Source organism: Hipposideros armiger, unplaced genomic scaffold (assembly GCF_001890085.2).
Source record: "Hipposideros armiger isolate ML-2016 unplaced genomic scaffold, ASM189008v1 scaffold_567, whole genome shotgun sequence".
Lineage (NCBI taxonomy): Eukaryota > Metazoa > Chordata > Mammalia > Chiroptera > Hipposideridae > Hipposideros > Hipposideros armiger.
The window spans coordinates 765,576-780,741 of NW_017731917.1; the positions used below are offsets into that span (position 1 = coordinate 765,576).

The following is a 15,166-nucleotide window of genomic DNA, read 5'->3' on the forward strand; positions in this document are numbered from 1 at the left end:
ACTTAACACTATTGAACTGTACACTTAAAAATGGTTAAGATGGGGTGGCCGGTTAGCTAAGGTGGTTAGAGCGCAGTACTTGTAACACCAAGGTTGCCGGTTCGATCCCCACATGGGACACAGAGCTGCACCCTCCACAACTAGACTGAAACAACTACTTGACTTGGAGCTGATGGGTCCTGGAAAAACACACTGTTCCACAATAAAAACATAAAATAAAATAAAATAAAAAATAAAAGAGGGGAAAAAATAAAGGTTAAGACGGTAAATTTTAAGCTATCTCTTTTGGCACATCTTTTAATAAAAGACAAACACCTCCTAATTTCACATTCTAGAAATAGACTTAACAGTTTATAATGAATAGCACCATAATGGCAAATCTTCCGATCGCTCTCCACCAGTACCTCAGGTGGCTCAGCACTTACATTCCATAGATTAAATTATCACCTACCCACTTCACCACACTCTCTGATTGTCCACACCCAGGTCTCTGTCTGTCTCCCTCTCTCTCCCCTTCCCCCTTTCTCTCCACCTGCCTTTCCCATTCTTCCTCCCTTCTTCTCTAGCTGGTTTCTTATAAATAATAATTTGTGTCCTACCTTATAACCTTTAAATGATTTTCACTTTATTATCTCCTCTAGTTTTCACACTGGCCTTGCAAGGTGGGTGTTCTTTCCACTTTACAAATTAAGATGCAGAGACTCAGTGATATTTAAAGTCTGCGCCCATCCCCTAATCAGAGTGGCAGAGTCCAGCTCCAAATCCCACACTTTCACAATATAATACTGCCCCAGATAGTGGCTCTTACATTGTAATGCACATAAGACTCCCCTAAGAATGTCTGTTAAAAATGGGGGTTCTGGGCCGGCCGAGTGGCGCGTTGGTTAAGAGCTGGCTTGGGAGCGTGAGCAGCAGGGCCTCTGGTTCGGATCCCACATGGGCCAGTGACCTCTACAGCTAAGATGGTAAACAACAGCTCAACCTGGAGTTGGGCTATCATGAGTCGCCGGCGACAGCGTAGGCTGCAGTGGAGCTGCTGTGAGTGGCCAGCAGCCAACATGAGCTGCCGTGAGCCACCGTGAACAGCCATCTAATGGCCGGCGACCGGCTGCCTCACCAGGAAAGAGCACAATGATCATAATACCAACATGGGCCAGTGAAGCGACGTCCTCCACAACTAGACTGAAGAACAAAAGGACAGCAACTTGTCTGTTCCCCTTCCCCGATTCCCCAACACTGTTCCCCTCCCCCAATTCCCCAATAAAATCTTTTTTTAAAAATTGGGGGTTCCTGGACCCCACCTCTGGAGATTCTGTTTTAGGGGTCTGGGATCTGGAATTTTAACAAGTCTCCCCCCCCACCCTTCCACCCACCCCCCACTCCCACCCACCCAGCCCCCAGTGCTTCTGAAGCAGGTGATTGGTAAGCACACTTCAGAGCCTAGGAGCCAGCCGCCATGCCTGGCACGAGAGGGGGTGCATGTGACCTTGAGGCTCTCTGCTGACTTCAGCTGTCCAGAAAGGGCAATGTAGTGACATTGATCCTCTACAGGAATTGGCTGTATAAACAAGGCACTTTCTTATCTGGCAGCAGTTATGAAAAGAGAAAGGAAGGAACGCAGGAAGGAAGGAGAGAAAGATCTAAGCGCATTCCATTCCCCAGAAAATAAGCCTGCCAGTGAAAATCCCAACCAGCCTGCCGTCTCGGACATTCTTTTTGTCTCTTAGCATTTGGCACTTGGACATCTGGTGCCCACAAACGGGACTGCATCTGCACGGCTTCTGGAATGTGGGAGGACTAAAGCTGGGCTCTGACTTTTCCAGACAGAGCTGCCGAGCAGAGCAGCGCCTGACCCAGAGTGAGTGACAGGCAAAGAGGAGGTCAGAGCTCCAGCATCTCCAGGCTGCCAGGCCGCTGCTCCAGGCCCTGAGTCCACAGCTTCCCCAGCCCAGAGCTGTGAGGATGGAGTTGTCTTTCCACAGGCTGGCAGAGCTGGTGGGCATGGCAGACTCTGCAGAAGGCGGAGTCCTAAGGACAAACAAACTTTCTGCACAAGAGACCAAGCATTCTTCTTGCCAGGAAAGTGCCATTAGATTTAAACTGGATGTTGGGGTCTAAGTAGGTAAGCGAAAGGGGTAAAATAAGACCTGAGATATTTTGAGTATAAAGAAAAATGTTCCTTTTGTAACTATGCTACATTTATTCTGCAACTAGGAGATAAAATGAGATTTCTGTGGGAAGCATGTATTGCGCTTTTTGGTGGCCTTAAAAAAAAACACAACAAATTTGTGCTAAAGATAAAAAGTTAATCATACTCCATAAAGCCAACTCCTATGACCACTGAAGAGACAGAATTTCCTTGAGACAGGGTGTGAAATTTGACATCAATCAGAACTTCTGAAAGAATGCTAAAAGAGGGGCCTTATAGGGGTTCCCAACCCTGAGGTATCTCACGGAAGCCTCTCCTTAGGAAGAACTTGACGTCACCATGGGAAGGGGTTGGGGCTAATTCACCAGGCTGTATTTCTTGGGCAGAACCAGGGTGATGCAGGGTAACGGGCTTACAGAAAATAGCTCAGGGCTGCCTTGTGCTTCCAACAAGTCTGTGCCTGGGTTTGTGCTTTAGGCACCGGCACACGCTTAACGCTACATGTCCATGCTGGCCGCTGCTGCCGAATGATATGCCCCTGGGTGTACCTCCACCTTCACGGGCATGTCATGTGTCTGCCACCCTCCCTCCCAGCTGCAGCGTGCGGCCTGTCTGTGAAGCTGAGGGCCACCACACCCCCTTCCTCATCCTTCTCCACCCTGGCCAACAGGCATATGGCTCATCCTTACCTCTGGGTGGTGACTGCAGCATGCACAGCTGAGTGGCACACCGGTTCTCCACTTGGAATTCACCCTGGCACAATCTTGGGAAACTAGGGAAGCATCAAATGCCTCCCATTACTACACCTCTGTTATTTTTCATAAAACCTCCCACCAGAGATGATTCCTCGCCACCATTTTTATTCCTTGTTTTTTAAAATGGGATGATCACACATTAATCATCTAAATTGAGACACTTCTAGTAAGGGAGACCTACTAATAATTATGCTGGGACTACAAGCATAGGCTGGGGCTATCCTGGGGAAACTGAGGCATGAGGGCATCCTACTTAGAGGAGTGGAACAAAAGACACATGAAGCAGAGTCCCAGCTGACCCCAGGTGACACAAAACATGAACAAAAAGTAACTTTTCTTGTAGTAAGTCACTGAGATTTGGGGGTTGTTTGTTATCACAATATAACCTAGCAAAAATTAGACGACTACACCCCCTTGTAGCAGTGTCACTTCTTCACCACCTCTGCGAAACGGGGTAACATAATTGCACCCACGTCATGGGGTGGTAGTCAGGATTAAATGAGTTAATATCTGCCAAACACTTAGAACAGTGCCTGGCATGGTGAACAGTCCACAAAAGCTGGCTGGTATTATTATTTGTAGCAACATAGGGGAATGAAGGCGCGCTCTGAGAACACAGGAAGCCCACTTTCGGGCAGAACATACCCTCGCTCCCGGCACACAAGCCGCTGCCCTTTCAGAAGTACAGAGGCCCTCACCCCTCTCAGGGTCAGCCCACCCCCACCAGCTCTATCCCGCGCACGTGACTCCACGCACCATCATCACCACTGCTTTCTCGTGGATACCTCAACTCCCTTGGCCTTCCGCGCCTTCCATCTCACCCAAATGACAAAACCTTAACCTTGAATCAATAGAACAAGCTACCATCTCTGCTCCGGAGCCCACAGGACTGAATGAAATCCAGGATTTGTTGCAAGTCCTTATGTAGGTTCTTTCTCCCATTTTCCACAAGCGATATTTCCAACTTTGACCTTTCTCAAGCTCCGTAACCCACCACCTTCCTCCTCATTCGAAAAGGACATAGAAGCCATTAGGTAAGGCACCTAAGTGGGCGCATTGTTCCCAATCCCCCCCCCAAGCCAACCCGCTTCTAGCTCTGGAACCCAGCCCCTCCCACCTCCTTAGGGTCTTCAACTGGTGGCTCCCAGCCCTTTGAATATAAATAAACACACTCGCGTGTGTCTCATTTGCCAAGAACTCCCTCCACCTGCTGCCCCTCTCCAGCCCTGTGTCTCTCCTCTTCACAGCCAGTGCTCCGTGCTCTGCTTGTTCACATCCATCTATTCCTTCAGCCCGCTGACCTCTGTACCCGGTCACTCTGCTAAATCTGCTCCTGCACAAGTCATCTTTGCTGCTAAAATAAACGGACGTATCTTCCCCCTTGGATTTAGCTCGCCTCTGCGGCCTCTGAGCTGCTTGGTTACTGCCTGCTCCTCGTGACCCACTCCCACCTGCACTCCCAAGAGGCTTCTTGCCTGCTTTCTCCTCTCTGGCTTCTCCGTCCCAGTTTCTGTGGGTTCCTCCTCTGCCCTCCCCCTTAACGCTGATGTTCCCCACGATCCTGCTGACCCTTTTCCCTTTTCTAAGGCATTAACTGCTGCTGCTAGGCTGAGAACTCCAGAGCCCATGTCGCTAGCCAGATCTTCCTCTGACTAGTCTGGCTGATTATTGGACGTCTCCCCAGGGGCTCTCACTAGCTCCTCAATCCCAAGATGTCCGCAGCCAAGCTCATCCTTTTGCCTGTCAACCCCAGCTTGCTTCTTGGACTTCTTACCACGAGTGAACGGCACGATAATTCACCCTCTGTCCAAGCCAGAGGCCTGGGGCTCATGCTCGGCTTTTCCCCTCTCTCTCCTCCCGCCAATCAAACAGCCTACCACCGGGTCTCCCTACGTCTAGTCTGGACTCTTCACATCTATTTTCTGTGCTGTTTACAAATGATAGCTCTTTCTCTGTGATCTTCAGAAGAAAGTCAAAACTCTACCGCCAAAACCCTAACTGTACACCTAACCTAATATCTTTAGACACAGCTCCTGTTGACCACTCCAACTGCATCTGTCTCATCTTTCAAACCTATCCACCAACATGCTCAACTACTTTCGATGCCCAGGCCATTGCATGTCTCATGACACCTCTGGGAGTTTGTATTTGCTGCTGCCCTGCTCAAGTGCCCTGTGCCCTGCTGCCCGCATGGTAAACCGCTCGTCTTCGAGGCCAGCGGTGCCCGGTCTGAGAAGCCCTCTCTCCTCACAAGTCTTCCGTCTCCCGGAGAGCTCCCGCCAGGTTGAGCTGGCTGCCCCTCAGATGCACTGAATTGCCCCTCTGACCTGCAGGCCTCCTCACTAACCTGTGACTTCATTTTTCAGGCAGGGACTGAGTCTCCTTGCAACTCCAGCCCTAGCACATTATCCACTGATGCTCAGCAAATGTTTCATGACTAAATGAACAGTGACAAATAGTCTCTTGGGCAGCAGCCTCCTCTCCTGGGGGGCAAGACTGTATACCTAAGAGGAGGAATAGCAGGCAACATTAAACATTTATGTGTATATACACACATGTAGTGAAGCACCTTTAAATAGAGGTCAGTGTGTGTGTGTGTGTGAGAGTGTGTGTGTGAGTGTATATGTGTGTGTGAGTGTGTATGTGTGTGTGTGTGGGTGTGTATAAAAGCATATACAGGTTATGAAAGATTATTCACTTTCCTTTACCTTTTTGTTCCCTTTACTTCTAAGTCCCCATGTCTCTTTCTATTGAGTCCTTGTACTAAGATAACTGTATTCTGCTCTTTCACAGCTGTACAGCCTGCACAACACAAGATTTCTCAATATGCTTCCTCAGTATTCAGGACAATATTCTCAAGACAGGTATTCTGAATAGGTAAGAATTCTACAGACCAGAAGATAATTGCCACTTCCTTACAGTCTCAATTTCCATTCAGTCTTCTTTTCTCTAAATTCAATGACCTCAACTCCTTTAGCTATTCCATAAATGATAATATGCTGGGTCAGCAAATTTAAATTTCTATTCTAAGTTATTATCATTTCAAATGAGATTTATAATTGGCACTTATTAGGATTGATTATTAATAGTCATGTTAATAACTCTCCTTCCACATTCAGATTGCCAAAGTGTGTTGTTGTTTAAAAAAGAAGCTTTCATCACACTGTTACGCATTTCCAATTCATGGTCATTCTTCCCGTCCCCAAGATCTTTATATGCCAAACCTGCGGTCATTCGAGTCATTTTTCATTTTGTCAGCTTAATTAATTTGAAGGTAACCTGGGTTTTATTGTGGAAAATTAATAATCCATGGATAATACTAAAATGTTTTAAGAATAGTTTTAAAATAATTAGCAATTTGTCATTCCACACAGCAAGATATATAACAAATAATTTTTTTAATTGTTATGATCATCTTTTAAAAAACAAACTATCTTGACATAGTTGTCATGCGGCATGAATTAGCATATGTCGGAATTATAAGATAAAAGGTAGATTAACAAGGACAAGTAATTTTTAAAATTGTCCTTTCAATTAGAAATTAGATGTTCAGAGTATTTAGTTTTCATCTATCACCATCATTGTTATATAGTCCTTGTAATGAATTGTATTCGATTCTGGATCAATTGCAGCAGATAGCATTTCTTCCATTTCCTCCTGAGAAAACGGCTCACCTGGGAAGGGCAAGAAAGGAGATTCATCATTTACAATCTTCTGGGGGTTTTTCTTTCCCTTTCCACTAGCAGCTTAATTGCCATGGAGCCCCCCCACCCCCCGCCCAGTTACTCTCCCTGGGGCTGGAGAGTCAGCACATCGGGACGGTCCAGGGGTTCCATGAGGATGCTGTTATACCCCTGGTGATTCGGGGCTTATTTTGCCTGCAGAAATCACAGCTCAAGCAACCCACAGAATCTGTCATTCCAGCCAAAACAGCAGAGGACATAAAGACATCATGAATAAGGTTGTTCGTTTTTTTAAATTAAAACTATTGAAATTGCCAAAGCATTAACCTGAAGTCCCAGTTTTATAGGAAGACTGAACATTATATTTAGTAAGGGTATGAAGAGAGGATGAAATGGTTGCTATACAAAATTGCTGAAGAGCAGGTAACAAAGACTTGAAATTGGAACAATTATGTCTCTGAATATTCTCTAACCAGGTCTGGCCAATATGGTGATGCCAGCTGAACCCAGTGACAGATGCTATTCATCATCCATTTCAAAACAGATCTTTTTGTTATAGTTTGGCCCAGTGTTGCCATCTCATAAAACCAAAAGTTGGATAGAAAATCTGTGGGCTTTACTTGGATTCAGATAACAGCTGAGGGCCAGCATGGATATGTTTCACCCAGATGAGAAGCAAACTCAGGAAGAATATTGGAAAGGCTGTCAACTAAGATAGAACTTGGTCCTCATATTAAGCAAAAATACAGAAATATCCAAGTAGCCACCTTACCTGTAAAAAGTCTTATCCAAGCAGGTAAGTTACCAAGGCGTGTGGAGTACCTACGTTCGGGGCTTAGGTCACCTGCTGCTACAAACACTGCTTTCTAAATTGGAATTTAGTTAATGATCTAGAAATTATTCAAGTGGGGATTTTGATGACAACGATAATAGTATTATTAAACAAGGGGAATATGCTGCGTTCTTTTGAAATCATGCTTACATCCTAAGAAAAGAAAGAACGCCTTAAATGCCTAAAAAGACAAATTCTGAATCTTTTGTATACCTAATCGTTACAATATTAAATCTGCTGCCAATGAACTTCAGTGGGCACCATGTAAGTCCTTAAAAGAATACTAATAACAAACATTTATTGAAAACTACTGCCAGGCACGTATCTAAGCGCTTCATGTATACGCGTACTAACTAAGTTAATCTCCCAACCTCCTCGTGAGAGGTAAAAACCGTCAGCCCCACTTACAGTGAGGACACCAGCAAACACAGAAGCCAGTGGTAGAACTGGGATGTGAAGGTCAGCAGTCCAGCTCAAGGTCCATGAACTCAAGGACCAAACTGTATCTCTGAGAACAAAGCCCTGCCCACAGTAAGTTACAGAGGCTCCCTTGGGTAAGGAAAGAGATACGCAGCATTTGATTACAGATGGGAGGAAAATCGCTTAATGATTAAAAGCACATATTTGAAAGCCAGACTGCCTGGGCTCAAATACTAAGTTGTCTCATTAGCTTTAAGATCATGGGCAAGTCACTTAACCTCTCTGTGCCTCTGAGAAATAGAGGTGACAAAAATACTACCTATCTCATAGGGTTGTTCTGAGGGTTAAAAGTGTTGCTATTTGAATAGTACTTAGAACACTGTCTGGCACATAAGTAGCATCATGTGTTAGCTTAAAAAAATATTTTTTGAGCTCTTCCCTGCTGCTAAATACTGTGTGACACGATACACATGCCTGGACACATGTGGACTCCTATCTTGTAGGAACTTGATTCGATGTGATTTCTTATGTTTATCATATGACATCCTGGGCATTCAGAAAGCGCCTTCTCAAACTGATTGATATTCTGTGGATATTGTGCAAAGCTGAGTTGTCTCTGCATCCAACGCAGTCCATTCCTGACTTCCCTATGTCAGTCAGTAGCATTACATAACATCCATCCTCCAGGTCAAAGCCTCATTCCTTGTGACTCAGCTCCCATCTTTGTCGCCTGCACTCTGTTACTCATCGTGACCCGTGGATCCCGCTGGAGCCAGTCTTGTTGCATCAGTCTCTGCTTTCCTTCCCATTGCCGGCGCCAGCCCAGGCCCTTATTAGGGCAGCTTCCAAATGCTGAAGTAGCCTCCTAGCCGGTCTCCGTAGTCTAACCTCTTCTCCACTCATCTAACCAACCTATCAACACCAGATTAACCTTCCCACAATCCCTCTTGCTGTGTGATTCATCTGCTCAAAGCCCAACAGTGCTTCTCCATTGCCCACAAGATAAATTTTAAGCTGCTGAGCCCAGGCCTCCACAACCTACTCCCAGTAGATCTACCCAGACTCACTTCCTACTGTTTGCCAGCAAGGCCCTCTGGGCCCCTGTCTCCTCACAGACTCCCCAAATGTGCTCATTCCTGCCTCCCAGTTTTTGTTCAGACTGTTTTTTCCAGCTATGTCTTCCTCTCATTGACTCCTTCACCCACTCTTCATTTATCTATTTGTTCATTCATTAATTCAACAAACATTTGTTGAGACTTACTCTGTGTGCGTATGGGGGGGAGGGGATATAATTCATAAGATTTTACCCCTGCTTTTGATAACTCACCCACATAAATTCTACCATCTTAAATAACCGATTTTCTCTTCAAGATTCCCAGACCAAGCTTTCCAGGCTTATACTAATTTTTTTCCATTGTCTTATATTTTTGAATTATTTTATAAGTTAGGTTTACTTCCCTAAATAAGATTATAATATCCTTGAGAAAGGGAACAGATTTTAGTGTCTTTACTTCTCACCATACTTCGTACCCTCGTCATACCAATGACATTAAACTCTTCTGGCTACTTTGACTAAATTCATATTGTCTAATATAATCTAGGATTTACTTTCCTGAAATTAATCCATAGGATTAAGAGGCTGATGCTTTGAAAGTCATAACATTTCCATCAAAGTTAATCCCTAAGATAATTTTCACAATGTTGTAAACTCTTGGGTGGCAGCTATGATTCTCAGATCATTCTCTCATTTCCTGCATTCTCACCTAAAGATGGATCAAGTCCAACCAATTGCACATGGAGATGCAGTCTTAGCCTTCCCTATTCAAAATCACTTGCACTTTTGATGCTGTCACAAGTGATTAGCAACTCTAAATCATTCAGGACTCAATCTGTGAACCAGCGAATTGAACCAGAGACAGAAGTCTAACTTTGTATGGAAGCAGGATGGTGACCAATATAAGAATGGACAACAGAATGTCCATTAGGCTACTAACATTCAGAGAAAACAAATTTACACATCAGCCTAAGCAGAAAGAATTCCTAAAGGAAATATGTTGGCATACACAGGTGCATAGGTATTATGTGTAAGTGTGTGTATATGTGTGTATAGTTCAAGTTCAAAGCAAATCTAATGGTTCCATTAGTATAAAAAACTGAAAATTTTCATGTGAATTCATAGTCAATTGAGGCTATATTATCTGTAACCTCACCAACCAAAAAGCTCTATAAAAATGAATTTTTATATACTCCAATTCAAATCTTTGATCTAGTAACAGGCATTAATTTATAGTGATTGACAGTTCATGTTTTCCAGGTGGCATACCTTTAATTCTGGAAATACTCTAAGTGAAAGAAATGCCTTCAACTTGTAGTATCATTATACTTTACAAAATTCTATAAGGCAACAATCCATCACCCCTAAACCTACTTTTTTTCCTCTCACCCACCACAACACAGAAACCACCCCAAAACCAAAATAATAGAAATAGTCAATAACTCTTTTTAACCGGAATGATTGATTTTAAAGTATCCCCTATAATTTTTGCACACTTGTTGTTAAATTATCAGTCACTTATATGTCACTGTTATAAGTAATAAATCGCTCTTACCTTCTTCAGTCATATATTTGATCAGTTCTTCCTTAGAAAGAAACCCACGTTTAGCTGTATCTAATACCTAGGAGAAAAGAAAAGATAGATATTATATTTTTGTTTGGTAAATAAATTCTACATGATGAATTTTTCATGTAATTGTAAATATATATAAAATCTGGAGCTTACACACCTCAAAGGCTCGAAGAAGGATATCTTCTGGAATTGGTCTGTATCTAATTATACAATAAAAGGAGTAAATGCCACTGTATTTAGTTCAGTCTCTACATAATAAATAATCACATAAAACGAAACAAAAGCTGCTAACATACTAGAAAAATAATACTTCCCTCCCTGAAATCTTTTTGGATTTCTAGATATGAAAGTTGAAAGCACTCCACACCCACAGGAAACATTTAGTTCAAAATCATTGGCATGTTTCATGTTACCTATTAGCTTTTTTCATCTTTATGGAAATCAGTGTATCTGAGGACAAAATTTCTACAATAAACCAACTATAGCTAATGCTAAACTTTCTCTAGAAAAATAATTAGGGTTAATTTTTCTTTACACTGATAATTCGAAATAGAAGATAGTAAGAATGTTGTTGATTTATGCTTTTGGTAGCTTATTTGCCATTTAATTACACTTTGCTTATTAGGGTGATACTGAAGTGGTTCGGATTTCTAAGCAAATCCAACCGGCAGTTCAGAAATACAGTGAAAAGTCAGATGGACGCTTTCCAGGGATAAAGACTGGTTGAGTATAATAGACAAAGTGAAAAGGCCAAGTGATTTAGAATTAATGTAATTCTAAGCATTACCTTACCTTAACAACTGCACTCACTTTCTTACCTTCTTTCCGTTAGTACATTGGTCATCACTGGAAGAAATTTTTCAAATCGAATGTATCCAGTGGGTTCTTCTTCCTCTATCTAAATATTCAATTAAAAAATAGCCACTTATTCATTCAACAGATGTACTGAGCAGCTACTTTTTCCAAGCACTGCGCCAAGTGTTTGGGATTTGATAATGAGCATCCCTGGGCACAGTCTCTGCTCACAGAGTTTATTATATTCTGGTAGTGGAGACATATATTAATCAAAAAAACAACAAAGCTGAGTGTCTAATTATAAGTTTATGTAAGCACAGTGAAGTAAAGCAGCATGGGTCTGTTAGAGCATAAATAAAGGAAACTTTCTAGGCCAGGAGATCAGGGAAGGCATTCATGAGAAAAATCACACTTGAGCTGATTTACAAGGGATGAGTAGTTGTCATTAGAGAAAGCCAGCAGGGAGCAGACTCCCAAGCAGAGGAAATTATATGCACTGAGATCCTATGTGATGCATTGGAGACCTGGAGGCCGGTGCATAAAGAGCAAGGAGAGTGTTGCTGATGAGGCTGGCGGGAGAGCAAGGACCAGGCCTTGCAGGGCCTTATCGTCCATGGCAGTGACTTGGTCATTATCCTAAGACCAATGAGAAATCACTGATGGTCTCATACATCGCGCAGGGAAGATTATACGAATTGCAGGTGAGGCGGCTTCCGCAGTAATAATTGAAGGGCTTGGATTAGAGTGGAGGCCATGGGGAGAGAAGTGGATGGTTCCAAGAAATATTTTAAGAGGTAAAATCAATAGGACCTGGTGCTGCATCTATTATGAGCAAGTGTGAGAAAAAAGAGAGGGTCAAGGGCAACTCCCAGGGTTCTAACTTGCACAAATGGGATGGAGGGATGTTTTTCCCTAAGAACACTGGATAAGAGACCAGGCTCGGGGACCAACCATTATCTCAAGGACCAAAGCACGTATCAGGTCACTGTAGTATTTATTACATACCCATTGGGTTGTCGCAAAAGTCATGATGCATTTTTGCAACGAAAAACATAGAAAAATATGTCATGATTTTTCCGTCAACCCAACAGATGGTCAATGGAACTTTGTTCTACCACCACTAAGGAAGAGAACACTACACCTGGAAAGAGAATTGTTGGAACCCAGCACTATTAGATGATAGTGGGGAAGACTGCTGCCCATAGGTTCAACTCTGGCAGTGTGGCTGAACAAAACACCACTGATCTTAACTTTCATGTCAGGCTATTTTGCAAGAAGCTGTAAATTTTCCACTCCCTCTCAAAAATCCTACTCAAAGGCTCATAGATCCCAACTCAACAGAAGGGCTTTTAACAGACATATTCTTTGAGCAAAAAATAAGAAACCTATAGGTTACTGCTAAGTGGTACACACTGTCATCCAAATGACAACTGTTTTTTGAATGTTTATACTAGATTCTCACCGACTAGGAGTGGAGTCCTCAGACTCCACTATCAGCAGAATATGTCCTCCATCCAATGACTGAATGAGGGCTAATGAATAAAGCTTTGTGGTTCAAAAGCAAAAAGAAAAGTAAGTTCATTTTCCACTTGGGCAGATTGTAGAAATCTTTCTATGACCCAACACTGTCCTCTAGAGGCCACATCGTATCTATTCTTTGGTACAAAAAGATATCTAAGCAATGGCATAAAAACAAGACAATTATATGATAATTCTGAATATAGCATAATGGACTGTTTTATATAAACCAGACGCTATTTTATATTATAAATGGTTTTTAAATATCTAAATAAACTTCTGATTTTAGAATAGTTTTATATTTATAGAAAAGTTGCAAAAATAGTACAGAGTTCCCACTGCCTCCAACCCAGTCTCCCCTACTGTAATCTTTTATATTACCGTAGTACGTGCAACTATAACTGGTTCACTGTCATTGCTAATGCAGCAATATTGATACATAATTCTTCACTAAACTCCACACTTTTTTGGATTCCATTCTTTCATCTAAAAGGCATTTTAAAAATATGGTATTTTCAGTATAACTATTGCACTGTGTTGTACAGCTGAAACTAATTCTAAAAAAAATGTGTATTTCATAATAAAAATAAAAGAAAAAAATATGGTATTTTCCTCTAACGTAACAGAGAAACAAGAGTAGAACAGAATACAACATCTGGGAATCTGGAAACAGGTGTGCGGAGATGCAAGGATAAGAGGTGGTTCTATTATTTCTGGGGCAGAACAAGCTAGTTAACTTTATGAGGCCAGTAAGATAAGACAAACACACTTCTTTCTAGAAACGTTTGTTACTTAGTAATGGCTCAATGATTATTTAAATCCATGTATTAAAATGACATTAAGATTTAATACAAATATATAAAATATTTAACCACATATATACAAATATACATATATAAACCACAAAAATATAGTGGGCATATATATGTATATATATATATATATATATATATATATACAAAGAGAGAGAGAGAGAGAGAGTGTTAAATTGAGTTGTATCCTCCCCAAATTCCTGTTTAAGTCCTAACTCCAGTATGTCAGAATGTGACTTATTTGGAGATAAGGTATTTACAGAGGTAATCAAATTAAAAGGGTCATTAGGGTATCCTTATAAAAAAAGGGAAATTTGGACACACAGACATGCACACAGGAAGAACGCCATCTGCAAGGGAAGGGGAAAGGCCCTGAGCAGACCCTTCCTTCCCTCACGGCCACCAGAAGGGACCGGCCCTGCCACCATCTTGATTTTGGATTTCTAACTCCAGAACTGCGAGATAGATTTCTGTTGTTTAAGCCACTGTTTGTTATAGCAGAACTATTTGTTACAAATAAAATATACATATGTATATATACACATATACACACACACACACAAACACATATATATACATATATGTGTGTGTGTGTATATATATATATATATTCTAAATATGTATGGCACATTTTAATCCGAAGACTTTGAATCACTGTCATCAAGCATAAGCCCCTACACTTATCTACTGGAGATTGGCAAAGCAGATATTCAAACTTCAGAACTGACTTTACAGAGTTGATACAGAGAAAATGGTGCAGTTCAGACCTACTTTCTCTAGGAGAAAACTCAATTAACCAACTTATAATGAAATGAATTCAAGAAAGATTCCCTAAATTACAGCAGACATTTTCGAAAAGACTAGAGATTCATTGCCATTTTTTCACTCACAGCAAAATCATACTGGGAAAATCCACTTAACTTCGGTATTAATCAGGGTCTTTTTAAAAAGTTGTTGCCCTTCTCGTAGAAAAATATCACAATATATTCACCACGTCAGACCAAAGGTAGTTTAAAATATCCTGATTAAAATTCATCCCCTAGCTTCAGTGGCCTCATTTGTAATATAGGGAGAACAGCACTATCTACTTACACGGTTTAGTGAAGGTTACACGTGATAACATGAAGAAGCTTCATGAACCGTGAGTCTATTACGATGATTATTATTGCTATCAATAATGTACACACTTTCAGCTCTATATCATGCAATGACACCTCCTCCTGAAAGAATCAATTTCTGGTGATAAAGCTTCAGACACATCATCCTTGACCCACCATACGGACCTAAATGTCAATATGGAAGTTTGGTCCTGCCTCCCTCCTATCTGTAAATTGCAGCATGGAATGTGGCAAAAATGTATTAAATTGCTAGCAGATAGGGTATGTGGATTAGCAGTGAGGCCTCCATCTCTGCTGTTTCCCTGCCTGACTCTTTGGACTGATAGGAGAGCCACCAAACATATCCCGCCTCTTCAAAAGACAAAACAAACAAAACAAATACATCTTCTTATTGCAAACAGGAATGAGGCAAAGGAAGTTATAATCTAGTTTGTTTCATCTAAGAGAAGGGCAAATG

The 15,166-nt window shown here is 41.9% G+C and overlaps 1 protein-coding gene across 2 annotated transcripts in view; it reads right to left on the minus strand.

The window, feature by feature from the left end:
* Nucleotides 1-6,167: 6,167 nt before the first annotated feature.
* Nucleotides 6,168-15,166, minus strand: part of DRC8 (dynein regulatory complex subunit 8) — a 70,036-nt gene continuing 61,037 nt past the window's right edge. For both annotated transcript variants that reach the window (XM_019623856.1, XM_019623855.1), the window contains exons 4-7: nt 11,285-11,364; nt 10,624-10,666; nt 10,449-10,515; nt 6,168-6,578 (exon numbers count right to left, since the gene is read on the minus strand). In XM_019623856.1, coding sequence (XP_019479401.1) covers nt 6,463-6,578; nt 10,449-10,515; nt 10,624-10,666; nt 11,285-11,364 — 306 coding nt within the window. In that variant the 3' untranslated portion in view covers nt 6,168-6,462. The remainder of the gene's footprint in view (nt 6,579-10,448; nt 10,516-10,623; nt 10,667-11,284; nt 11,365-15,166) is intronic.